This window comes from Lolium perenne, chromosome 4 (genome assembly GCF_019359855.2).
Source record: "Lolium perenne isolate Kyuss_39 chromosome 4, Kyuss_2.0, whole genome shotgun sequence".
Lineage (NCBI taxonomy): Eukaryota > Viridiplantae > Streptophyta > Magnoliopsida > Poales > Poaceae > Lolium > Lolium perenne.
In genome coordinates, this window is record NC_067247.2 from 92,833,954 (window position 1) to 92,859,226 (window position 25,273).

A 25,273-nucleotide genomic window follows, 5' to 3' on the forward strand; every position below is an offset into this window, starting at 1 on the left:
TTTGAAACGTTGAGACCGCTGCTGCTAAATGGGACCCGCATGTCATCCTCTATGTACAATAAAAGTTTCTTTTCTTGGAGTTAGTTTTCACCCTCTGATTTTTGGCTATTTCCTTTTTCTTTCGATCTCATGCAGCCTTTGAAATGTTAAGGAAGCTGTTGGCTCATGGGACCCGTATGTCATCCGCTATGTACAATAAAATTTTCTTCTTGGATTATTTTTGGCACCTGATATTTAGTCACTTGCTTTTTTCTTTCGAACTCAAGCTGCATCTGAAACGTTGAGGAAGCTGCTGGCTCGTGGGTCCCGCAAGTCTTCCTCTATGTAGAATAAAAGTTCTGTTTCTTGGATTTTTTTAGCCTAATTTCTGGCTACTTCTTTTTTTCTTTTGATCCCGTGCCACCTTGGAAACGTTGAGACCGCTGTTGCAAAATGGCACCCGCATGTCTTCCTCTATGTATAGTAAAGTTTCTTTTCTTGGAGTTATTTTTGGCTCCTGATATTTGGTCACTTGCCTTTTTCTTTCAATCCCGTGCCACCTTTGAAACGTTAAGACCGCTGCTGAAAAATGGGACCCGCATGTCATACTCTATGTACAATAAAGTTTCTTTTCTTGGATTATTTTTGGCTTCTGATGTTTGGTCACTTGCCTTTTTCTTTTGATCTCATGCCGCCTCTGAAACGTTTAGTAAGTTGCTGGCTCATGGGACCCACATGTCATCCTCTATATACAATAAAAGTTTCTTTTCTTGGATTATTTTTGGCTACTGATATTTGTCACTTGCATTTTTCTTTCGATCTCGTGCCGACTTTGAAACGTTGAGACCGCTGCTGCAAAATGGGACCCGCATGTCATCCTCTATGTACAATAAAAGTTTCATTGATTACTTTTGGCACCTGATATTTAGTCACTTGCTTTTTTCATTCGATCTCATGCCGCCTCTGAAACGTTGAGGAAGCTGTTGGCTCGCCGGTCCTTCAAGTCATCCTGTATGTAGAATAAAAGTTTACTTTCTTGGAGTTATTTTTTTACCCCTAATTTCTAGCTACTTCCTTTTTCTTTTGATCCTTTGCCGCCTTGGAAACGTTTAGACCGTTGTTGTCAGATGGGACCCGCATATCATCCTCTATGAACAATAAACCTTTCCTTTCTTGGAGTTATTTTTGGCTCCTGATATTTGGTCACTTGCCTTTTTCTTTCGATCTCGTTCCACCTTTGAAACGTTGAGACCGCTGCTGCAAAATGGGACCCGCATGTCATCCTCTATGTACAAAAAAAGTTTCCTTTCTTGGAGTTATTTTTCACCCCTAATTTGTGGCTACTTCCTTTTTTGATCCCCTGCCGCCATTGGAACGTTGAGGACTCTGCTGGCTCATGGGTCCCACATGTCAGCCTCTGTGAATAATATACCTTTCCTTTCTTTGATTTATTTTTTACCCCTAATTTTTGGCTATTTGCCTTTTTTTTGGATCCCATGTCGCCTTGGAAACGTTGAGGATGCTGTTGCCTCATGGGTCCCGCATGTCATCCTCTCAGAACGATAAATGTGTTTTTCCTCGTTTTTTTACCAACTGATTTTTTGTTTATTTTTTTCTTTCGATCCCATTCCACCTTTAAAACGTTGAGGACGCTGCTGGCTCATGGGTCCCACATGTCAGCCTCTTTGAACAATAAACCTTTCGTTTGTTGAATTTATTTTTGACCAATAATTTCTGGCTATTTGCCATTTTTCTTTTGATCGCATGGCGTCTTTGAAACCTTGAGACGCTGCTGGCTCATGGGTCCCACATGTCAGCCTCTATGAACAATACAAGTTTCCTTTCTTTGATTCATTTTTTACAGTAATTACTGGCTATTTGCATTTTTCGATCCCCTGTCGCCTTTGAAACTAAGAGGACGTTGCTGCACCTGAGGTGTGGTCTGAAGTTAAAGGATTCTATGGTATTCACCTAAACCATAAGACTTTTACCTCTCCCAAGATGTGGATCATTGATTATCTGGATAGAGGTGGTGACCTTGAAGCTACAGTCCTGACGGTGACATGTTGGCACATTTGGGATGCCCGTAATAAGCTAAGAGAAGAACATACGATGGTGTCTCCCAAAAGCGTAGCCTCAAAGATCAAAGCTGATGTTGACAATATTGTTGAGCACTTATTCAGAACCATAAACACACGCATTGCTGCGACCGTCCTTGTTAAGAGAATAATAATATGTTATCTACTGTCAAACTAATAGATTAAGGATTTAAGCGGCGAACAAAAGAAGAATTTCATAGAAGTGAGATGACAGATGCACATAGGCTAACATTTAAATTTGAGTATAAATAAGACTCCACAATTTTCAAAACTACTACCGACATAAATTCATCAAACTTGTTTTATTCATGAATGGCTAGAGAGCAATGTAGTGTTATTGACATCTTTTTTTTTCTTTTTTTTGCGATGAACCGGGGAGTTTTATTAACTTAAACCATCATAGTACTTACAAGCATCCAATGGAGACCACTTTAAGCGATCTGCTAAAAAACTGGGAGATTATCTTTGAGAGGCTTGGGGCAACGTTAGATAGGGAAACATATCATATGCATTGATATTCTGATTGCTTCTATGTACTATACTGTATCTGTCGAAGGTCAGCTGAGCTCTCGGATCATGATCGCGCGTGCGGCTCTATCGTTAAGAATTTTTGCACATACACGCCCGCCCAAACATATGTTTTGTCTTTTATGCCGAGTCTGTAACACATGTCTGGGATGAACAATGGTCCACTAAGACTAAGGTGTAGGAGCACATCATCCAGGACAAGGGCACTGGTTAGTCTATACGATTGCATTGCTCTACTTTGATGCCTTTGATCTAATGCAGGGACACTGAAATCTGACAACACCCAGCAGGCCTGAAACCTGCAGCTCATCCGTTGCAGCATTAGCATCAGCAGGGGGTGCACCTTTGATATGGTGGAGGTTTCATTGCAAGGGTTCTATTAATCTAGGACTATTCACCAATGTTCTCTAGTGATTCTAGCACCGTACAATTCGCGTTAACCACAAGATCCATATTGGCTCTGGGGAAGTCAGCTGTATCTTTTCCCTCTTGCATATCAACAGACCTGGTGGAACCTGGCTGGGTGTTGGGATAACACTGCAGTAGGTTGGGAAATCCTTTAAAATCCCCATCCGTGTGGATGAGAGGCTCTATCGTCTATGAGGGATTGTCCGACGTACATCGGGGGTAAAGCCGTATGATCGGGAGATGTCTACCGGGGATGTACGGGTGGACAAAAGGGTGGGTATGCAAGATCGTGGAGAAGGCAGTGATTGGCTTGGATCTTACACCTGTCCCCACACCAAGGAAGTGTGGACGAGAAACGCGTCTCGGTTGGTATCAAGGATAAGTTCGATCTCTTATGGGAAAAGTAACGCACCTCTGCAGAGGGTATCAAACTGTGGCAGCCACTCCTTGTTCCGGGAAGGGAACTACGAACGCGGCAGGAAAGGAACTCCATGAAGTTCTGTTCAACCTGTGAAAACTAGCAGGCATAGTTTTCTGAATAAAATAAACCTTTTGAAAAAATGTTTGCGAAACATGCATTGACTGGAGATTTCCTGATCAATGGTCGTAGCTAGTGCATAAAACACATTTTCCCCTTTTGAGCTTGTTGAGTACCTCTGTACTCACTTTCTTTCAACACCCTTGCTAGACTGTGATAATGAAATGGATGCCACTGACGGAGCACTGGAAGGCGACTACGAGCTAGTCTATGAAGAACCTGATCTGTCCGGAGGAGTAGAAGGTGTGGACTATGGGATAGTCTACGGGCCCGACAACAATGAGGCGGAGGAGTAGTGACATACCTTAGTGTTATAGAGCCGAGCAGCGTAGAAACTTACTTAAATAAGTTGTTGAGCTCAGTTTACTATTTATGTTGGTTTGTAATAAACTTAAGTAGTATTTTAGGGTGTTCTCATCGGACCTGTGAGAATACCAACTTGATAAGTCTGTGATTGTAATATAATCTCGAGTGTTATGACATGCAATGTTTCTGTTGTACCACTCTGAGGGATGCAATATTTGTGAAGAAGTCCTTTCATGAAGATCATATCAACGACTTGTATACTACAACATGCAGTGGTATGTTGGGTCACCGCAGAATCGTACTCAGAATTTTATTAATCTTAAATAATATATACTCATAAACCAAATACTCTGCTTCTGATGCACATATGTTTGATGCTACGTGAGAATAACCGAAGAGTGTAGTCTCTAACTTTTCCTATTCATACATGATTTTCCTATCCTATTGTATGAAACCAAATTAAGGAGCCCTTTATTATACACTTCACAACAACACCTCATCTCACTCCGGCTGGGTGGCACCCGCTAGGTATGGAGGCTGGTTTGCGACCTCCATACCCGCCTCTGCCACCTCTCCATGCCACCTCGATCACCCGCCTCCGTACCCGTTGGTGGGTCCTAAATTAACTCAACCAGATCGACCCGCCCCGTGATGGGTAACCCTTGAAGGTGTGAACACAGAAACACAAATTTGTCAGCCATATCGTCGGTGTGTAGATGGGACCGCTTCCGCCATTCCCGGTGCCAACACCAACACACATCAACCGGCGGCAAACCGGTGTGCGCTTGGCTTGCGCCTTCTCCATGCATGTTGCGCTAGCTCTCATCTCATCTTGACCGGGAGGGGAGGACGCCGAGGTTTGAGGAAGACAAAAGCCTTTCTTTTCCCATGTGACATGTGACTGGATCTCAAGAGATGAGGTTGCATGCATGGTTATCCAGATGTGCGGCGGTGGCGTCGGTTGTGTCGCTGTCGCTCCCCTATACACGACCTCGACATGCTCGACCTCCAGGCATGCATGACGGTGGCCGCGACCAATGGGGAGTAGGTGAGGGAGATCGGGATATATAATATCGAGTAGCTAGGGTTTGGGGTCGGGGGGTCTCGGTCTCTCAGGGTGTGGGGGTTGACAGAGGCGGCACACGGCTGGGTAGATTATCAACAGCAAAGGGCCCCTATCCTTCATGGAGATTATGTATATGGTTGAATGAAGTTCCAGCACTTGTCGTAGTCATACACTATGTGACGCCCCGGAACCGGTAACCTGAGGATTACAGCGATCCAGCCGAAATCCGCACGATATCGATTCGGAGACGCCCTCCGACACGACGTGCGCGACGAATCACACACGTGATGCCAGAGGAATTAACACGAGCGGTAACATTACAACAGTATTACAATAGAGCCCACAAGATACATATATTACAACAACGACTCCGACGAGTCAAGATACAAATATACAATACAAAGATCCGAATCATACAGAAGATCGAATACGTCCGAGAACGGACAAGATACAAATTGGACTAAGAGTCATGAAGATAACCAGTGGCGTCCATAACCCTGCCCAGGCCAAGCCGGAAGGGTAACCTTGCTAACGTCGTCTTCTTCGAACATATCTTCATACCTGCCCGGTTATATCCCGTAGAAGCAGCAATAAGTACGGGTTCGTACTTAACAAGACTTCAAGACGTATAAGCATTCGTCAACCAGTCGTCCTTTGTACTTGAGGCACGCAGGGGACTTAGAGGACACAAGAGGAATGTCATAGGCAATATGGTGGAGTTAAGCGGCAGCGCAAGCACTAAAAACCTATAGAAACACTCTACAACATTCGTCTAATCAGAGAAGGTGAGAGAGCGCATAAGGTAACAGATAAAATACTACACAAACATAACCCAGCCGATTACACATATACCCTCCAACAATTGCGAAGAGGCAATGTAAAAGGCACTCAACGGTGGACAAGTTTTATTGGGTAACGGTTGTAGTAAGGCTATATTACTACGCAAGTTATTATCAGATTATTAGCAACAAGATAACGGTGTAAGTTGTTCTATGATCAAGCTATACAATTCCAAGTCGTCCATAACCGCGGACACGGCTTATCGATAAGATGTACACCTGCAGGTTGCCCAAATGTAACCATACGCATGCTCGACCCGCTTCTTACAGCGATGTCTCACAACAAGACCGTTCCCAGTTCAACAAGAAAGTCTAGGGGGGCCACCCAACTAAGCTACCCGTGACGAAGTTCGGCCGTACTCCGAGACGGACCCAGAGGTTGCGTAGGCGTCTAGGCGGGAACTAACGGCCAAGCACTAGATAAGTCGTCTAGCAATTATGCAGTGCAGTACAGAAATAAACCACCCGAAGGCAACAGGAAGTAAACACCCAAAGGCAACAGTATATAAACATGTATGCGCCAAATAAAACCAAGGTTGTGGCCCCCTTTTCAACTGACTTGAGAAAAGGTAATGGGTGAGGGGGGTCCCAGTGAATCCCCACGCATGGGTAGAGCGCTCAATCTCGGAACAGATAACAAGAACTCGGGTCCTAGGGGACATTAGCAAGTCAAAGTTCCGATGCTTTCGCAAAGGGGCTCATAGATGCCTCTGCTTACAATTTTAGTTGTTAACAATTAAATAAAGCACGTGTATCTCCAACAACTGATATAGCATGTGATAACCTCCCAACAACCCAACATATCCCGATAAGATAACAACAACGGTAACGAGATAAAACAGCACTAGCATGCACTACGACTCGCAAGGCAGACCCGATAACCAAACAATAGCTGTAGGTGGTTGGTTGAGTCAATATAGGCTGCTTGAGGTAACAAGTGGAAGGGACACGTGACAAGAACGCAACTTAAGGATAGCATGAGGGAGAAGGCAAAATAAAATAGGTGAGCGACTCCTGCAGGGACAGGAGTATAAGGGAAAATGCTTGCCTGTTAAAGCTCGTCGAGGAACATCCGGAGAACTTGTCGTATCTCACCACACCACTTCGCGGTCCTATCCGGGAAGAAGCAAATGCTGGAACACACAACGTATGCAAGTCTTACTACTACGGATAAAGAACCGGCATGAGCAAGATGCGGGCATGCATGTCATGGCAGATATGATGCGATGCAACTATCCAATTTAAACGGAGTCGGAACCCCGGACAAACAATTTAGAGTTGGAGTTGCATTTGCTACCGCCAAAATTAATTGGTTGTTAGCATGGCATAACATGGCAAGGGTGCGCTACTTCAAATTTAAACGGAGCGGGGAAAACCCTAGTTGGAAATCCGAAATACTCCGCATATATGTGAGGTGAATTGCACAAACTATCACGTCGCGACATGATGCAAGATGCAAACAGATGAATGGATGGCATATTCATGTTCCTCTCATTTTACTGATCAATTTCAATATAGAAAACATTTTAATCCGAGTTACGGTTTGGAAAATATGAATTTTGCAAGATTTACACAAATCCTACAATTTTCAGAAAACAGAAAAAGGGCCCGGGACGAACTGGGCTGAACCTTTTACGTTTAGGGCCGGATCCGGTCTGCGTTGGCGATGGGAAATCCTGGGCCGCGTGGGCGATGGCTGAAGACGAAGAGAAACGGGTCGAGGCCCAGCATCGGATCTGGAAGACAAAAACATTAGTTAGAGGAGATTAATTGGCCTCCCTAACATTTGAACACAGGATCTAATGATGGGTAACAAGGAACGAACCATACGAGCTATGTTGCTGTTGTGAATTGTGATACAAGAAAGGCTCCACAGCTATTGAAGCATCTTCGGCCGCGAGAACTGAATCAAGAAAATAGAGAAAAAGGGTGTATTTAATCCGCAGATGCAGGGAATTGAACACGCGTCTGCTGCTTCAGGGATCAAGAGATGAACCAGTGTGCTGCTGATGCTGTTGTTGAACAAACGAGTCTGGACGAAACTTGAACCAGTCGAGGACGGGTTTGAGAAAGAACTCGCAGCCATGGCTCACAGGGAGATCAGGTCGGAGACGGCGACGACGACTGGGGCTGAACCAGGACGTGGGACTGGGCGTCGGAGGTGCGCCGGAACACGGGGAAGCCAGAGGTGTTCTCGGTTTGGCCGGAGGAGGACGAGGGTGGCCGCAATTGATGGATTACTCGCCGGAGTTGGAGGCGGAATCGACGATTTCACCATCGATTGAGTGAGCCCCGGCTCGATTCCTTGAACGGGGATGGAGAGGACGACAAGGCGGATCTTCTGGTGGTCTCAGCTCGGCGAGGGGAGGCCCGGTTCGACGGCACCATGGCGGGGAGGTGGTGGTGTTCTTCGGGAGCTCACAGAGAAAGAGCACGAGAGGGAGATGGGAAACGGCGGCGCGAGGGAGGACTGGAGGAGTTGGTGAGCTAGGGTTCCTGGGGGAGGATAAGTAAGGGAGAAAGGGATGGGGCGCGGTGGTTATGGTGGTGGAGGACCACTGTCCACACACCTCTCGTGCTCTCCTGGAGGATGACGACAACAAGGACGAAAAAGGTGAGGGGGTACCGTTTCGTTGTGGGATGGGCCAGGAAGAGAAAATGGGCCACGCCGGTGGGGGAGAGGGAAGAGAGAGAGAGGGCTGGGCCAGGGAGAGAGGAGGTTGGGAAAAAAAGGTAAAATAAGATCCAAAGAGTTTATAGCAAAAATAAAATAATATGTAGTTTTTGTTATAGGGTTTTGTTAAATGAATAGAAGAGGAGGTTTAATATAAAAACCATTTGAGAGTGAAAACAAAATAATTTAGGTTTATTAAAATAATTTTATTTGCAAATACATGGATGATATGATGCATATGCCATGATGATGCACAAAAGAAAAAGAACAAGCAAAAAATCTATTAGGAGTACTACCCGGGGCCGTTACAATCGACACCACTAACAAGGGATCGCGCCCCGAGATCCCACCTCAAGGTACGGGGGAGAGAGGTGAACTATCGGGTCTTCAGGCGACGTGTCCATCTCCTCGACACCACTAACAAGAAGTCTTGCTCCATGTAGAATGGTCGACACCACTAACAAGTTGTCCCGCTGTCGATGATGCGCTTCTGTCGGGAGACTTCAGAGATTGGACCTATTAGGAGAAAGGCATAGATCGTTCAACCCGCGTCGGAACCTAAGACTCAGAGAAACTTAGATAAGAGAGAAGACTCAAAAATCGCAAAGGTAAGAGGAGAAAGAATATAGATAAGGAGAAAAATCAGAGCTAATCAGATCTATCCAACGAATTTTCGAAAATAGTTTTGACACTAGACACAACGTCCGTTGGCAAGGTTATCCTAAAGGCTGGACTAGTGGGGTATCGACAACCTGAGCTCTGATACCAACTTGTGACGCCCCGGAACCGGTAACCTGAGGATTCCAGCGATCCCGCCGAAATCCGCACGATATCGATTCGGAGACGCCCTCCGACACGACGTGCGCGACGAATCACACACGTGATGCCAGAGGAATTAACACGAGCAGTAACATTACAACAGGATTACAATAGAGCCCACAAGATACATATATTACAACAACGACTCCGACGAGTCAAGATACAAATATACAATACAAAGATCCGAATCATACAGAAGATCGAATACGTCCGAGTACGGACAAGATACAAATTGGACTAAGAGTCCTGAAGATAACCAGTGGCGTCCATAACCCTGCCCAGGCCAAGCCGGAAGGGTAACCTTGCTAACGTCGTCTTCTTCGAACATATCTTCATACCTGCCCGGTTATATCCCGTAGAAGCAGCAATAAGTACGGGTTCGTACTTAACAAGACTTCAAGACGTATAAGCATTCGTCAACCAGTCATCCTTTGTACTTGAGGCACGCAGGGGACTTAGAGGATGCAAGAGGAACGTCATAGGCAATATGGTGGAGTTAAGCGGCAGCGCAAGCACTAAAAACCTATAGAGACACTCTACAACATTCGTCTAATCAGAGAAGGTGAGAGAGCGCATAAGGTAACAGATAAAATACTACACAAACATAACCCAGCCGATTACACATATCCCCTCCAACAATTGCGAAGAGGCAATGTAAAAGGCACTCAACGGTGGACAAGTTTTATTGGGTAACGGTTGTAGTAAGGCTATATTACTACGCAAGTTATTATCAGATTATTAGCAACAAGATAACGGTGTAAGTTGTTCTATGATCAAGCTATACAATTCCAAGCCATCCATAACCGCGGACACGGCTTATCGATAAGATGTACACCCTGCAGGGGTTGCCCAAATGTAACCATACGCATGCTCGACCCGCTTCTTACAGGCGATGTCTCACAACAAGACCGTTCCCAGTTCAACAAGAAAGTCTAGGGGGGGCCACCCAACTAAGCTACCCGTGACGAAGTTCGGCCGTACTCCGAGACGGACCCAGAGGTTGTGTAGGCGTCTAGGCGGGCACTAACGGCCAAGCACTAGATAAGTCGTCTAGCAATTATACAGTGCAGTACAGAAATAAACCACCCGAAGGCAACAGGAAGTAAACACCCAAAGGCAACAATATATAAACATGTATGCGCCAAATAAAACCAAGGTTGTGGCCCACTTTTCAACTGACTTGAGAAAAGGTAATGGGTGAGGGGGGTCCCAGTGAATCCCCACGCATGGGTAGAGCGCTCAATCTCGGAACAGATAACAAGAACTCGGGTCCTAGGGGACATTAGCAAGTCAAAGTTCCGATGCTTTCGCAAAGGGGCACATAGATGCCTCTGCTTACAATTTTAGTTGTTAACAATTAAGTAAAGCACGTGTATCTCCAACAACTGATATAGCATGTGATAACCTCCCAACAACCCAACATATCCCGATAAGATAACAACAACGGTAACGAGATAAAACAGCACTAGCATGCACTACGACTCGCAAGGCAGACCCGATAACCAAACAATAGCTGTAGGTGGTTGGTGGAGTCAATATAGGCTGCTTGAGGTAACAAGTGGAAGGGACACGTGACAAGAACGCAACTTAAGGATAGCATGAGGGAGAAGGCAAAATAAAATAGGTGAGCGACTCCTGCAGGGACAGGAGTATAAGGGAAAATGCTTGCCTGTTAAAGCTCGTCGAGGAACATCCGGAGAACTTGTCGTATCTCACCACACCACTTCGCGGTCCTATCCGGGAAGAAGCAAATGCTGGAACACACAACGTATGCAAGTCTTACTACTACGGATAAAGAACCGGCATGAGCAAGATGCGGGCATGCATGTCATGGCAGATATGATGCGATGCAACTATCCAATTTAAGCGGAGTCGGAACCCCGGACAAACAATTTAGAGTTGGGGTTGCATTTGCTACCGCCAAAATTAAGTGGTTGTTAGCATGGCATAACATGGCAAGGGTGCGCTACTTCAAATTTAAACGGAGCGGGGAAAACCCTAGTTGTAAATCCGAAATACTCCGCATATATGTAAGGTGAATTGCACAAACTATCACGTCGCGACATGATGCAAGATGCAAACAGATGAATGGATAGCATATTCATGTTCCTCTCATTTTTCTGATCAATTTCCATATAGAAAACATTTTAATCCAAGTTACGGTTTGGAAAATATGAATTTTGCAAGATTTACACAAATCCTGCAATTTTCAGGAAACAGAAAAAGGGCCCGGGACGAACTGGGCTGAACCTTTGACGTTCTGGGCCGGATCCGGTCTGCGTTGGCGATGGGAAATCCTGGGCCGCGTGGGCGATGGCTGCATATGAAGAGAAAACGGGTCGAGGCCCAGCATCGGATCTGGAAGACAAAAACATTAGTTAGAGGAGATTAATTGGCCTCCTTAACATTTGAACACAGGATCTAATGATGGGTAACAAGGAACGAACCATATGAGCTATGTTGCTGTTGTGATACAAGAAAGGCTCCACAGCTATTGAAGCATCTTCGGCCGCGAGAACTGAATCAAGAAAATAGAGAAAAATGGTGTATTTAATCCGCAGATGCAGGGAATTGAACACGCGTCTGCTGCTTCAGGGATCAAGAGATGAACCAGTGTGCTGCTGATGCTGTTATTGAACAAACGAGTCTGGACGAAACTTGAACCAGTCGAGGACGGGTTTGAGAAAGAACTCGCAGTCCAGTGTGCTGGATGGAGCGCGAGCTGCGGGAGCTCTACGCCTCCATGAAACCAAGAGACTGAAGCCCTGAAGCATCGAGACTGAAGCACTGAAGCGAAGCCGCCCCGCCCCATATGTGTGCTCTTTGCGGTCTTCTTGGTAGTCGCCGTTTGGTGTTAGTCTGTAGTTTCTTTCCTGTTGGCGAAGCTGTATGCCGCAGCATGTGTATCCGTTAACTCTGAACATCGTTCCTGGGCTTTATTAAGTTAAAGTCGGGCAATAAAGTTGCCTTATATCTAAAAAAAAAGAACTCGCAGCCATGGCTCACAGGGAGATCAGGTCGGAGACGGCGACGACGACTGGGGCTGAACCAGGACGTGGGACTGGGCGTCGGAGGTGCGCCGGAACACGGGGAAGCCGGAGGTGTTCTCGGTTTGGCCGGAGGAGGACGAGGGTGGCCGCAATTGATGGATTACTCGCCGGAGTTGGAGGCGGAATCGGCAATTTCACCGTCGATTGAGTGAGCCCCGGCTCGATTCCTTGAACGGGGATGGAGAGGACGACAAGTCGGATCTTCTGGTGGTCTCAGCTCGGCGAGGGGAGGCCCGGTTCGACGGCACCATGGCGGGGAGGTGGTGGTGTTCTTCGGGAGCTCACAGAGAAAGAGCACGAGAGGGAGATGGGAAACGGCGGCGCGAGGGAGGACTGGAGGAGTTGGTGAGCTAGGGTTCCTGGGGGAGGATAAGTAAGGGAGAAAGGGATGGGGCGCGGTGGTTGTGGTGTTGGAGGACCACTGTCCACACACCTCTCGTGCTCTCCTGGAGGATGACGACAACGAAGGACGAAAAAGGTGAGGGGGTACCGTTTCGTTGTGGGCTGGGCCAGGAAGAGAAAATGGGCCACGCCGGTGGGGGAGAGGGAAGAGAGAGAGAGAGAGAGGGCTGGGCCAGGGAGAGAGGAGGTTGGGAAAAAAAGGTAAAATAAGATCCAAAGAGTTTATAGCAAAAATAAAATAATATGTAGTTTTTGTTATAGGGTTTTGTTAAATGAATAGAAGAGGAGGTTTAATATAAAAACCATTTGAGAGTGAAAACAAAATAATTTAGGTTTATTAAAATAATTTTATTTGCAAATACATGGATGATATGATGCATATGCCATGATGATGCACAAAAGAAAAAGAACAAGCAAAAAATCTATTAGGAGTACTACCCGGGGCCGTTACACACTAGTAGAAAAAAGGGGCTTCCATACCACCCCATTAGTCTCCAAAATATTTGAAATGCGACTAATAGGGTCTTTAGTCACGGTTCTGCAGGCGAACCGCGACCAAAGGTCTGGGACCAGCGTGCTCAGTCGATAGCTGGTGGATGGGCGGGCCCTTAGTCGCGGTTGGCCCGACCAATCGCGATTAAAGGTCCTCAGGCCTAACCCGAGGATCTTTAGTCGCGGTTGGCCAGGCCAACCGCGACTAAAGGCCCACCCCCTATAAATATTGCTGCATCACTTCACTTGTGTGTGTGAGAAACTTGGTGTTCCACTTCTATTGACAAGGGGTGGTGGGTTTGGCTTTGATCCTCTTATGCACACAAGGTGTTCGATGAAATGTCCGAGAGCATGATATGAAGTGTCCAAGCCACACTTAAGCTTTCTCATTTTTTTTCCTCCTCAATCGCGGTTAGCAACTTGAACCTTTCATATGTCATTGATAAATATGCATGTGTAGTTCATAGTTTAATTTCTATTATTTTTAGCTAGTTAGTTTAGCAAATTCATGATGGTACTTTATATAATAATAATGCAGATGAATCGGCAATGGATGTATGGTAACCGACTCTCAGGCGAGTTCATTACGGGTTTGAATGATTTCCTCACAATGACTAATGCGAACAAGCAGGGGGTTTTGTTATATGTCCATGTGCTGACTGTAAGAATAAGAAGGGTTACTCTTCCTCAAGAACCGTTCACGTGCACCTGCTTTGGCACGGTTTCATGCCAAGCTATAATTGTTGGACTAAGCATGGGGTTAGAATGGAAGAAGATGAAGAAGGGGATGATATCGATGACAACTATCCTGATCATTTCGGTGATACTTTCATGGTGGATGCTGAAGGGGGGGAAGCAGAAGGGGAAGGTGAAGGGCAAGGTGAAGAAGAGGCACGTGATGAGCCCGTTGATGATCTTGGTCGAACCATTGCTGATGCACGGAAAGGCTACGAAACTGAAAAGGAGAGGGAGAATTTGAATCGAATGTTAGAGGATCACAAAAAGTTGGTGTACCCAGGATGCGATAATGGTCTGAAAAAGCTGGGCTGCACGCTGGATTTGCTGAAATGGAAGGCACATGAAGGTCTATCTGACTCGGGATTTGAAAAGTTGCTGAAAATGATGAAGAGTATGCTTCCAAAGAATAACGAGTTGCCCGCCAGTACATACGAAGCAAAGAATGTTGTCTTCCCTCTAGGTTTAGAGGTTCAGAAGATACATGCATGCATTAACGACTGCATCCTCTACCGCGGTGAATACGAGAATTTGAATGAATACCCGGTATGCACTGCATTGTGTTATAAGATCAGAGGAGGTGACCCTGGTGACGATGTTGAGGACCAGAAACCCAGGAAGAGGGTTCCAGCCAAGGTGATGTGGTATGCTCCTATAATACCACGGTTGAAACGTCTGTTCAGGAACAAATAGCATGCCAAGTTGTTACGATGGCGCAAAAAAGGACCGTAAGTCAGACAGGGAGTTGAGACACCCCGCTGATGTAACGCAATGGAGAAAGATCGACAGAGAGTTCAAAGATTTTGCAGGTGACGCAAGGAACATAAGATTTGGTCTAAGTACAGATGGCATGAATCCATTTGGCGAGCAGAGCTCCAGCCATAGCACCTGGCCCGTGACTCTATGCATCTACAACCTTCCTCCTTGGTTGTGCATGTTGCGAAAGTTCATTATGATGCCAGTGCTCATCCAAGGTCCGAAGCAACCCGGTAACGACATCAATGTGTACCTAAGGCCATTAGTTGATGAACTTTTACAGTTGTGGGGCAGACCTGGTGTACGTGTGTGGGATGAGCACAAAGAAGATGAATTTGACCTACAAGCGTTGCTTATTATAACCATCAATGATTGGCTTGCTCTTAGTAACCTTTCGGGACAGACAAATAAGGGATACAATGCATGCACGCACTGCTTATATGAGACTGAAAGTATATATTTGGGTAATTGTAAGAAGAATGTGTACCTGGGGCATCGTCGATTTGTTCCCCGATATCATAACTTAAAAAAGATAGGCAAGCATTTCAACGGCGAGGCAAATCACCGGCCGAAGCCTGCGAAACGTACTAGTGTTGATGTATTTGATATGGTCAAGGATTAGAAAGTCATCTTTGAAAAGGGTCCTAGCGGACAATCAGTTCCACAGGGAGTTGATGGGCACGCACCCATGTGGAAGAAGAAATCTATATTTTGGGAGCTAGAATATTGGAAAGTCCTAGATGTCCGCTCTGCAATCGACGTGATGCATGTTACGAAGAATATTTGCGTGAACCTGCTAAGCTTCTTGGGCGTGTATGGGAAGACAAGTGATACAAAGGAAGCACGACAGGACCAGCAACGTTTGAAAGACCCAGAAGATCAGCATCCGGAATGGTTTGAAGGCCATGCCAGCTACGCTCTTACCAAAGAAGAGAAGGTCATCTTTTTTGAATGTCTGAGCAGTATAAGGTCTCGTCTGGCTTCTCGTCAAATATAATAAAGGAAATAATAAATATGGCGGAGAAAAAGTTCCAAAACCTGAAGTCTCACGACTGCCATGTGATTATGACGCAATTGCTTCTGATTGCTTTGAGGGGGCTCCTACCGGAAAATGTTCGAGTATCCATTGTGAATATGTTCATTCCTCAATGCAATCTCTCAGAAGGTAATCAATCCAGAAGATCTACCACGGTTATAGAATGATGTGGTCCAATGTCTTGTCAGTTTTGAGTTGGTGTTCCCACTATCTTTCTTCAATATTATGACGCACCTCATGGGTCACCTAGTAGAAGAGATTTCCATTCTCGGTCCTGTATTTCTACACAATATGTTCCCCTTTAAGAGGTTCACTGGAGTATTAAAGAAATATGTCCGTAACCGTGCTATGCCAGAAGGAAGCATCGCCACGGGCTATGGAAATGAGGAGATAATTGAGTTTTGTGTTGACTATATTCCTGACCTTGAGCCGATTGGTCTTCCTCAATCGCAGCACGAGGGGAGACTAAGTGGAAAAGGCACGATCGGAAGGAAATCAACGATATGTATGGACGGCCATTCTATGACCGAAGCACACCACACAGTTCTACAAAATTCCAGCTTGGTGGCTCCGTACTTCGAGGAACACAAGAATATTTTACGCTCGAACAACCCGGGGAAGCCTGAATCCTGGATTACAAAGGCCCACATGGAGACTTTCGGCAGTTGGTTGTGAAATCATTTAATGAATGACAATGATGTTGGAGATCAGCTGTACATATTGGCCAAGTCACCATCTTCGACTATATCGACTTTCCAAAGGTACGAGATAAACAGGAATACATTTTACACGATCGCCCAAGATAAAAAGAGCACCAATCAAAACAGTGGTATCTGCTTTGATGCAGCAACCGAGAATGGGCAAAAGGTCACATATTATGGTTACATAGAGGAGATATGGAAACTTGACTATGGACCCTCCTTTAAGGTCCCTTTGTTCCGGTGCAATTGGTTCAAGCTAACAAGAGGTGGGGTAAAGGTGGACGAGCAATACAGAATGACAATGGTGGATTTCAATAATCTTGGTTACCTTGACGAACCATTCATCCTAGCCAAAGATGTCGCTCAGGTTTTCTATGTGAAGGACATAAGTAGCAAACCGAGGAAAAGAAAAGATAAGAAAACGAGTACATCATGTGATGATCCAAAGCGCCACATAGTTCTTTCAGGGAAAAGAAACATCGTGGGAGTGGAGGACAAGACAGACCGCGACTAAAGGTCACGTGTATAAAAATCACGCGGAACGGCCGCGCCGATCAGTTCTCTTCCATCGCATCACTCTGCTCTCTCGCGCCGCTGGAAACGACATCGCATCAATGAAGCCTCTCCTCCCGAGACCTTGGGGACTTAGTGTCAAGGGAACCGACGTGGCCGCGGCTACTCACCATGAGAAATGGAAGGCGGGAGTCAAGGCGAAAAAAGAGCCTAAGCCCAAGCCGGTATATACTGAGAAGCAAAAGAAGTGGGCTAAGGATTATTTTGACGACACCGTCCCAAATCTCGCAGAATCAGCAAGACAACTATGGACGTGAATTTCGTAGGCCAGTAGCATTATTGGATGAAGTCATGGCGACAGAGAAGAAAGAAGCAAGTAAAAATGTGGAAAACAAGTTTCCCAGCTCGGGGAACAGAAAAACCAATAGATCCCCCCGCTCAAAGTGGAAGCCGGTCCTTCCGTTACGTCATCCTTCAGAGCCGTTATGGATAAGGACATGGAACTATTGAACCCCGCTATCCTAGCAGCTGCTAGCGCACAGGGAATGACTGTAACGGCGGCCAAAGAAAGAGCGGGCGAGTTCGGTATGACTCTTCGTGCATTGTTAGGCCTTGAGGATGCGCCAATAAGTGAGGTGGTATTTACATATGTGCCGAATGGGCCTCTCGTCGAGCCTGCGCAGGAAGCGAGTCTACCAACACATATGCGAAATCTGCTACGCTGGTACAAGCATTTCATAAAAAATAAGGCCGGCAAAGAATATATTTATGCGGAAGTTAGAGAGGAGCATCACTTCAAACAGTACCATGTACAAGTTCATACGAGTGAACTGTTCCAGTTGTTCAATCTGCGCGAGCTCGACAAATCTATCCTGAGCTGCTACGTTCTGTAAGTGATTTATTTCTATAATTAAATCTCCACCTCATCTCGTTCATTGTATACACTATATTGTCCTAACTATATTCTTGTGTATGCTATTATGCAAAATGAAGCTTGGGTAATGCAAAAGAAAGAACATCCTTGATGTTGGATTCATTGACCCACATATCATTAATGGATGTGTTAGAAAGATACCCCCAAAACGTGGAGAAAGACTTGTATTGGTTTCTTACAAAACAGGAACTCAAAAGTCAAATTCTATTTCCTTACCATTTTGGGTGAGTGTTTATGTCTTGTGCACATTCTCTTTTGTTTACTCCATGCATGTTATGTCTAATCCATGAGTTATGCAGGACTGTGCATGTAACGTGTCCGCAGGTTCCACTGCATTATGCTAATAATTGAATTCGACAACACTAGATTTCTCATCATGGACTCTCTGAATATGGAAGCAAAGCACTGAATCGGCATAAGATTAATGCTGCAAAAGTAATTATTTTCAATCATTTGCGCACTATATCGCTCTCTTTCGTTCATTTTCTGATATCAAATAACTAATAACTCCCTTGTTCATTTAATTTCTTTGTCCTGTAGGGTTTGGAAACGGTTCAAAGATGACATAACCGGTGAATTCAAAGATGAGCTAAAATTTACAAGGTTAGCTAATGTGGATACTCAGCCACCGGGGACTAATCTATGTGGATACTATGTTTGTGAGTTTATCCGGGGATACACCTCTGAGCGAAGGGCTCAGGATATCAACTTACGGATGAATAACTTGCGGAAGAAGCTTAATCCAGAAGCTCGCTTCCGACCAATTCAAGAGGAATTGGCAGAATTTTTTATGAGGGAAGTCCTCCATCCTAAAGGAGAACACTATTACGAGGACGAAGAACTTCTAATTTGATAAATTGTATATAGAAACTTGTTTAAAGTTGTATATGGTCACCCGAGACTGAATATTATATATTTCTCTTGAATTGTTCTTGTTTGAAATTTCAAACTTATTTGCAATTGTATATTCATATGCATCAACGTGTAACGTGTATATAGTAGCGTAGAATATGTGTACTGAAAGTTCTTTGAAATTAAAATAAAACACAAAATAAAATATAAAAAAAATAAAACACAACTAAAAGAAACCAGATTTAAGGGGGTAAAAACCCTAAACCTGTGGAGACCTTTAGTCCCGGTTGGTCTGGCCAACCGCGACTAAAGGTCCTCCGCCCCGACGAGCGTCTGCCGCCCACGTGGATGGGCCTTTAGTCTCGCATAATTAGTCCCGGTTAAAGCCCGTTACCAACCGGTACTAAAGCCCCTTTTTCTACCGATAGTCCTAGATTTTACGATAAGACTATCGACCTTGGTCAAAATGGGGTTCCAGAACTGAAGGTTGGCGACGCAAACAACCGATGATTCCTCTACGTCTACAGGCTCTACTGCCATCATACAGATCTCACTAAGTTGCTTCCTTTAAAATCTCTAAATTGGCTCAACTAGCTTTCTTAGGCAGCACTTAGTTTAGATATTCAGTATGTAGGTCTTCTCCTAAAACCCAAGCTAAGCTGATGGTGTCCTGGGTTGTAGTTCTTCTCCTAAAAACTTGAACATAGGTATTAAAGTACAGCTAGTACACGGAGCACTATCATCTTTCTGCTAGTACACAGAGTAATATTACATCAGGAAAGGGATTTTCAGAGAACAACCGAGTTAAAGGAAGCCAAATCTGAAAAGAAGGGATACTACAAGAATACTGTTTGTAGCAACTACTGCTACAGTAGAACTCAAAGCTGATTTGGCAAGATTAAGAGTATTCCGCCTGAACAACAACGTCTGCGCATGTAACTAAAAGAACAGAGCAACTAAAAGATGAAGCTCTAATTTCATAAAGGGAAAGGTAGGCCTAGATAGCCTTTAATGACCTCAATTGTAGTGCCAGTTGCATGAAACTTTGCATAACAGGACATAAAAAAAAGGAAGAAATCAAGTCCAAGTCAGGGAAAAATATCTCAGTCAGTTTAACTTGGTTTCTCTGCAGCCCGTGATTACTTGACAAATCAGCCAAATATTTCAACCTAATTTGCCAAATATGACATGAGACCAAAGGTCCAGGTGATCTACATTGGAATGATGTGCAAATCAAGTGAGAATTTGAACTGCCAAGAAGCATTCATGTGCCCACAATAGGAAGAAGAAAAGTTGATTATTAAGAAGAACTAAAGATTGAAACTATCTGCAGGTCCAGCTTGCCATTATTTATTCACGTGCACTCAAAGTTTATCCATGGAGTACAATTCACAGACATAGAGAGGAACGGGAGAGCTCACAACACAGAGCGCTCTAAACTCAACCCGTGTCACGAACCCTAGCCACATTGACCCCTTTTCCGATCTCCAAATCAAGCACTACGCATACACAAAATCAGAGGATTGGGAGGAAAAAATCACACAAGAAAGGGAGGGCAAGCTCACCACAACAAACTAGTCGATGGACGGGCCGCCGGACCTTCAAGACACGCAGGCGATCTTGGGGAGGATGAGCAGACTGCGGACGAGCTTAGGGACGAATCTAGCTCGGGTTCTGGGGAGCAGGACTAGGCAAGCTCGGTCGGGCGACACGGGCGAGGGCGTGGTGCCCGGCGAGGGAGCGGCGGCGGCCGTAGCGTCCAAGTCGCACGCTTTGCACGAAAAGCGGATCCATTTCCTCTTTGATCTCCCCTGCTTAGAGCATCCAGCCCTCTCTCCTCCCAGGACGGTTTTTTAAAAAATTCGGATGGACGAAAATGGTATAGTCCTGCAATCCGGTTCTTCGTTTTTGTTTGGATTAGGCCTTTCATCCGTCCGGGTAGCCCAGGCCATCCCCGACCCCCCCGAAAGCGTTCGGGGACTCCGGACGAAACAAAAGCGCGTGACGCCGTGAAAACTTTTCACACGGCTGGTGGCCCCAACTTGTCGGCGAGAGAAACCGATCGTCGTCCTCATCGTATCGTCTTCCGCGCGCTGTAAAAGCCTGCCGCCGGTGAGTCTTCGCCGGACACGTCGATTCCACGCGGCGAGTTAATGCCGTCGCCTCGGTTTCACGCGCGTCGACCTCTATTAATCGCCGAACTACCGCGTCTGGCCGCGTCTGGCCAGGGTTCGAGCCGCTGGTAGGAGGCGGCGCCGCCCTAGGAAGCCGCTAGCTCGAGCGACGACGACGACGGCACCGACTACACGGCCTTCTACCGCCACTTCAGCATGTAGAAGGCCGCTATTAGTTTAAGTTAATGTTTCTCCGTCGCCGAATTCAAATATATGTACGAATTTGGCCTATATATGTACGAACTCGCCTATATAAGTTAAATATCACTAAATTCCGCTTATGTTTGCACGAGTTTCGCCTACTTCTATTCTAATTTGTCGTATTTTATCAAAAACTTTCATCCATCCTGGGCTCGTCGCTGGGAAATGGGACTTCCCAGGCCAAACTTTCGTCCAATCCGGCGCTATAGCGCCGAATTTCGGCCTAGGAAGCCCCAATGGCTGGAGATGCTCTTAGTTCTGGTTCGTCGGCGCGGACGAATGAAGTTCGCCGGCGAGGGACAAGCGGAGCAGGCGGCGCGGGCGAGGGCCTGGTGGCTGGCGTGGTGGCCTGAGCTGCGCGGTGCGGTTGCGGACGACGGCGCTCGAGGCGCCAGAGATGGGGAAGGAGGCGAGGACCACGGGTTATGTCGGGAAATGGTGGAGGGTATTTCTAAAAATATGCCGTTGCGACATTTTCCGAATTACTGCCGACTTCTGCCGACTTGTGCCGACTTTTGCACGTACAGTACGTCTTTTGCATCAAGTCCGCCATCATGACGCGCGCCAAATACCCGAACAGTGCCATGCATCGCCAAATATCGCTCAAGTTACATTGTTCTACCTGGAGCGTCGGATGGGAAATGCACTTTGGCTCATAGGAGCATGTGCTTCCATTATGTGAGTCCACATTTTAAAGTGTTAAAAAATTCTAAACTAAATTTTTACATGTACATCTAGACATTTTATGTTGGTACACAAGTTTTTAAAAGAAAAAAACATTTTTCTATGGCTCATATAAAAAAGACAAATTTTGATGCTATAACACGACTACGTACATGCCATTTTTTTGTCTTTTTTGTACATACCACACAAAATGTTGTTTTTCAACAAAAACTTCTGAACGAACATAGGATGTCACGATGTATACCAAAAAAATTATGTCATATTTTTTTAACATTTTTAAAATTGTTATTTTTTTCTATAATAAATGTATATGCACGTGTGTGTGCCAAAACGCCACCTCCAGGGTCGCCTCTCCTATATAAACGCCACAAGAGCACACACAAAACGTAGCAAACCTGAAGCACACAACAGTAGCAAGCCATGGCCAACCTAATGTTGCTCCCTGTGATCCTTTCCTTCCTCATCTTGCCCTTCTCCGCCATGGCCCTAACCCAGGACTTCTGCGTCGCCGACCTACCCCGTGGCGACACGCCGGCGGGATACCCATGCAAGGCCCACGTCAGTGCCGATGACTTCTACTACAACGGTCTTGCCGTCGCCGGCAACACCAACAACCTCTTCAATATCACTGGGACGACGGCCTTCGTCAATCAGTTCCCTGGGGTCAACGGCCTAGGCATCTCAGCCGCCAGGGCCGATATAGGCGTGGGAGGCGTCGTGCCGCTACACACCCACCCGGCCGCCACCGAGCTCATCTTCGTCACGCAGGGCACCATCGTCGCCGCGTTCATCAGCTCCGACTCCAACACCGTCTATAGCAAGACGCTCAACAAGGGCGACATCATGGTCTTCCCCCAGGGCCTGCTCCACTACCAGTACAACATCGGCGCCTTGCCCGCCGTCTTGCTTGTCGCCTTCAGCGGACCCAACCCCGGTCTCCAGATCACCGTCTCGGCGCTCTTTGCCAACAACATTCCCTCCGACGTCCTCCAGAAGCTGACCTTCTTGGACGACGCGCAAGTCAAGAAGTATAAGTCCATGCTCGGCGGCACCGCATAATTATTACCATGTTTTCATAAAGGTTACTAAATATCTACCTAGTGCGCGTGGAATTATTAATAAATTGATTATGTGCATGCGCCTGGCATGCATATGAATTCTTCAATCGTCCTTTCAAAGTTGTGCTTCATTCCTCTTCGTGTTGATTTCATTTCAGACAATGGCTCAATAATTTCCTTACCTGCAATTGTAATTTATCGTAACGACAACACTGGTTGTTTTTGTTGGTGAAGGCTCCATTCGGCAAGGCAATTCGTGGCAGGATTTCTGTAAAGTCCTTTGAGTATTCATAGCATTGCTCTGCGAAGCTTCATGCCTTCATGGCTTCATGGGCGTCGAGGGTTCATATATACGCGCTCGACTTTTTTTATTGTCCTTCTACATCCTCTTACATCGGGTTTTCTCTTCTTTTTTTCACCCTTTGCATCATCACTATCTAAATGTTCATTTCTTTGGTGGAGTTTCTTGATCCTAAACTTCCGCTTCACACTATGCTCAAAACACCTTCCAACAATGGTGTAGCATAAATGACCGCCGAGGCATAGCGTGGCGGCGCTTGTGGCGGGGGCGGCAGATGGTGCTCCTGCGAGGCCTTCATGGCAAGCCTCTTTGCATCGTCCTCATCCACGCCTTCCGGCACAAGGGGGAGCTCGTCCACCTTGCCCTCCTCCTTGGCATTCTCCGAGAGGTACACTAGGCAGCCGAGGTAGTCCTCGGTGTCGTCTCGCCTCCTCTTCCTCGGTCTCCTCCTTCACTGGCATGAGCGGATCGACGTAGTTGTACTCGTGATCGCCGAGGAACCCCGCTCGGTGCCTCAGATCCCACATCGGCGACACAAAGCTGAATGTCGGGTCGGCGAGGAGGTCTGTCTGTAGAAGGGCCCTGCGTAGCCCGTCCCTGTCATGGCACCGACGGCATGGGAATCCTCCGGTGGCTAAGGCGCCAACTAGAGGGAGGTGGACATCGGTCCACCCAAGAGCGCATGGTGTGTGCTTGCGGTATAGGGCGCGGCCACTTCGATTGTGACGGACAAGCAAATGTGTGGCTTCTTCTTCGCCATCGACGACTCGGCCTCATGGTCATGCTTTGGCTTCCGCCAAGGCCATTCCTCGTCCATGGCCGAGGTCGCGTTGGTTGTTCTGTGGGGGACGATGGATGGCGGTGATGGACATATTGGCTAGTTGGTGTCAATGGCGGGGCAAATGCTGACGTCCGAAGGGATGGGCTGGCCTCTATGAATGCATGCACATATTTTCCACATGTATGCTATTGATAGCCGTGAAAGCCTAGCCGCCGCCCACCAGAACTGGACCGTTGTTAAAGCCGAAGCATGCCATTGAAGATGCCGCAACAAGTAGGCGCGCAGCTGGTTAGCGATGCGGCCGCACAGGAAGGGCATCGATGCATGCCTCGAAGGGAGGGTAGCGATTCAGGCATCACAATCACTGTCAGGCGAGCCCGGGGGAGACGGATGCAGACACTCGGTGCATCTGCGTCATGTCCGCGCGGATGCATTTGCGGACCAAATTTGGACATGTTCCATCGAACAACTAATTAGTTTACGTCAGCAGACCGCTCGGCTAGAGACAAAGCCATTTCTTATTCACCTAGAGGCAAATATCTCTTTGTGTCTATGGACCGGGCTAAAGATGGGAACCAATTCCCAATTTTACACCCGACCGGCTCTTCCTCCTCTCGAGTCTTGCCCTTCTTCTTGCTCGAGCCTCCACTCATGTATCTCCTACCTGGAGTCTTGTCCTAGGCACCTGGCCGTCCGACTAAGTCGTCCTGGCGCCTCCGAACCTTGCCGCTGGGGCACGTCACCTTGCATCTCTTTCTCCTTCGCCTCCTGTGGGATCGACACGAGGACCTAGGGTGTGTTTGGTGGCCTAAGTCAACCCAAAAAATTCTATCCTCGTCCCACTTCTACCACCTGAGAGTGTTTGTTACATCGGGTGGTCACGCAGAACTAAGCCCACCTCATACATATAAAGACTCTCAGCCTAGCCAGGTTCTGAAACTCAAATCGAGCTTCACAACCCAGCTTGGCTGAGTCCATCCCGCAAATTTCTCCCGAGGCCGGAAACACATCCCCAGACCCTAGCCTGGCTTCTTCATCCCCCATCACTCCCGCGCCCCTCCTCTATGCTGCTTCTTTGGCCGCCAACCGCCGGCCCCTCCACATGGCCGCCGGACGCCACCGTACCTCCTATAGCCGCCGCCTGGCCCCCCATAGCCGCCTCTCTCATAGCGCCCCTTCCCCGCGTGGGCCGCTGCATTTCCTAGGACGCTCGCCGACGACCCTACGGCCGGGAACCGTACCTCCTCGATGCGGCCGACTGCCCACCGACGTGCAGTAGCTCCAACAGCCGCCACCCCTCCCCAATTCGCAGCCGGTAGAACCTCCAATGGCACAAACCCGATTGCT

At 46.7% G+C, this 25,273-nt stretch overlaps 1 protein-coding gene and 2 long non-coding RNA genes across 4 annotated transcripts; 1 reads left to right on the forward strand and 2 right to left on the reverse strand.

Annotated features, from left to right (window-relative positions):
* Positions 1 to 5,070: 5,070 nt before the first annotated feature.
* On the reverse strand, positions 5,071 to 8,291 carry LOC139830487 (uncharacterized). The gene is made up of 4 exons (XR_011742634.1): positions 7,589 to 8,291; positions 7,393 to 7,499; positions 6,812 to 6,896; positions 5,071 to 5,485 (listed from the first exon to the last, which is right to left on the reverse strand). It is a non-coding gene; the product is annotated as an uncharacterized lncRNA (long non-coding RNA).
* A 1,054-nt stretch (positions 8,292 to 9,345) lies between these two features.
* Positions 9,346 to 11,953, reverse strand: LOC127293325 (uncharacterized). Of its 2 annotated transcripts, XR_011742635.1 has the most exons (4): positions 11,868 to 11,953; positions 11,704 to 11,774; positions 11,507 to 11,614; positions 9,346 to 11,010 (listed from the first exon to the last, which is right to left on the reverse strand). It is a non-coding gene; the product is annotated as an uncharacterized lncRNA (long non-coding RNA). The 2 variants fall into 2 exon arrangements; XR_007845695.2 differs by having other exon boundaries at positions 11,704 to 11,947.
* A 10,227-nt stretch (positions 11,954 to 22,180) lies between these two features.
* Positions 22,181 to 22,909, forward strand: LOC127348495 (germin-like protein 8-14). The gene has a single exon (XM_051374508.1). The coding sequence runs from the start codon at positions 22,207 to 22,209 to the stop codon at positions 22,843 to 22,845; it is 639 nt and encodes a 212-aa protein (XP_051230468.1). The 5' UTR covers positions 22,181 to 22,206; the 3' UTR covers positions 22,846 to 22,909.
* Positions 22,910 to 25,273: the final 2,364 nt, after the last annotated feature.

Coding starts and splice junctions, on each gene's coding strand:
- LOC127348495 (XM_051374508.1), top strand. CDS start 22,207: ATGGCCAACCTAATGTTGCTCCCTGTGATCCTTTCCTTCCTCATCTTG.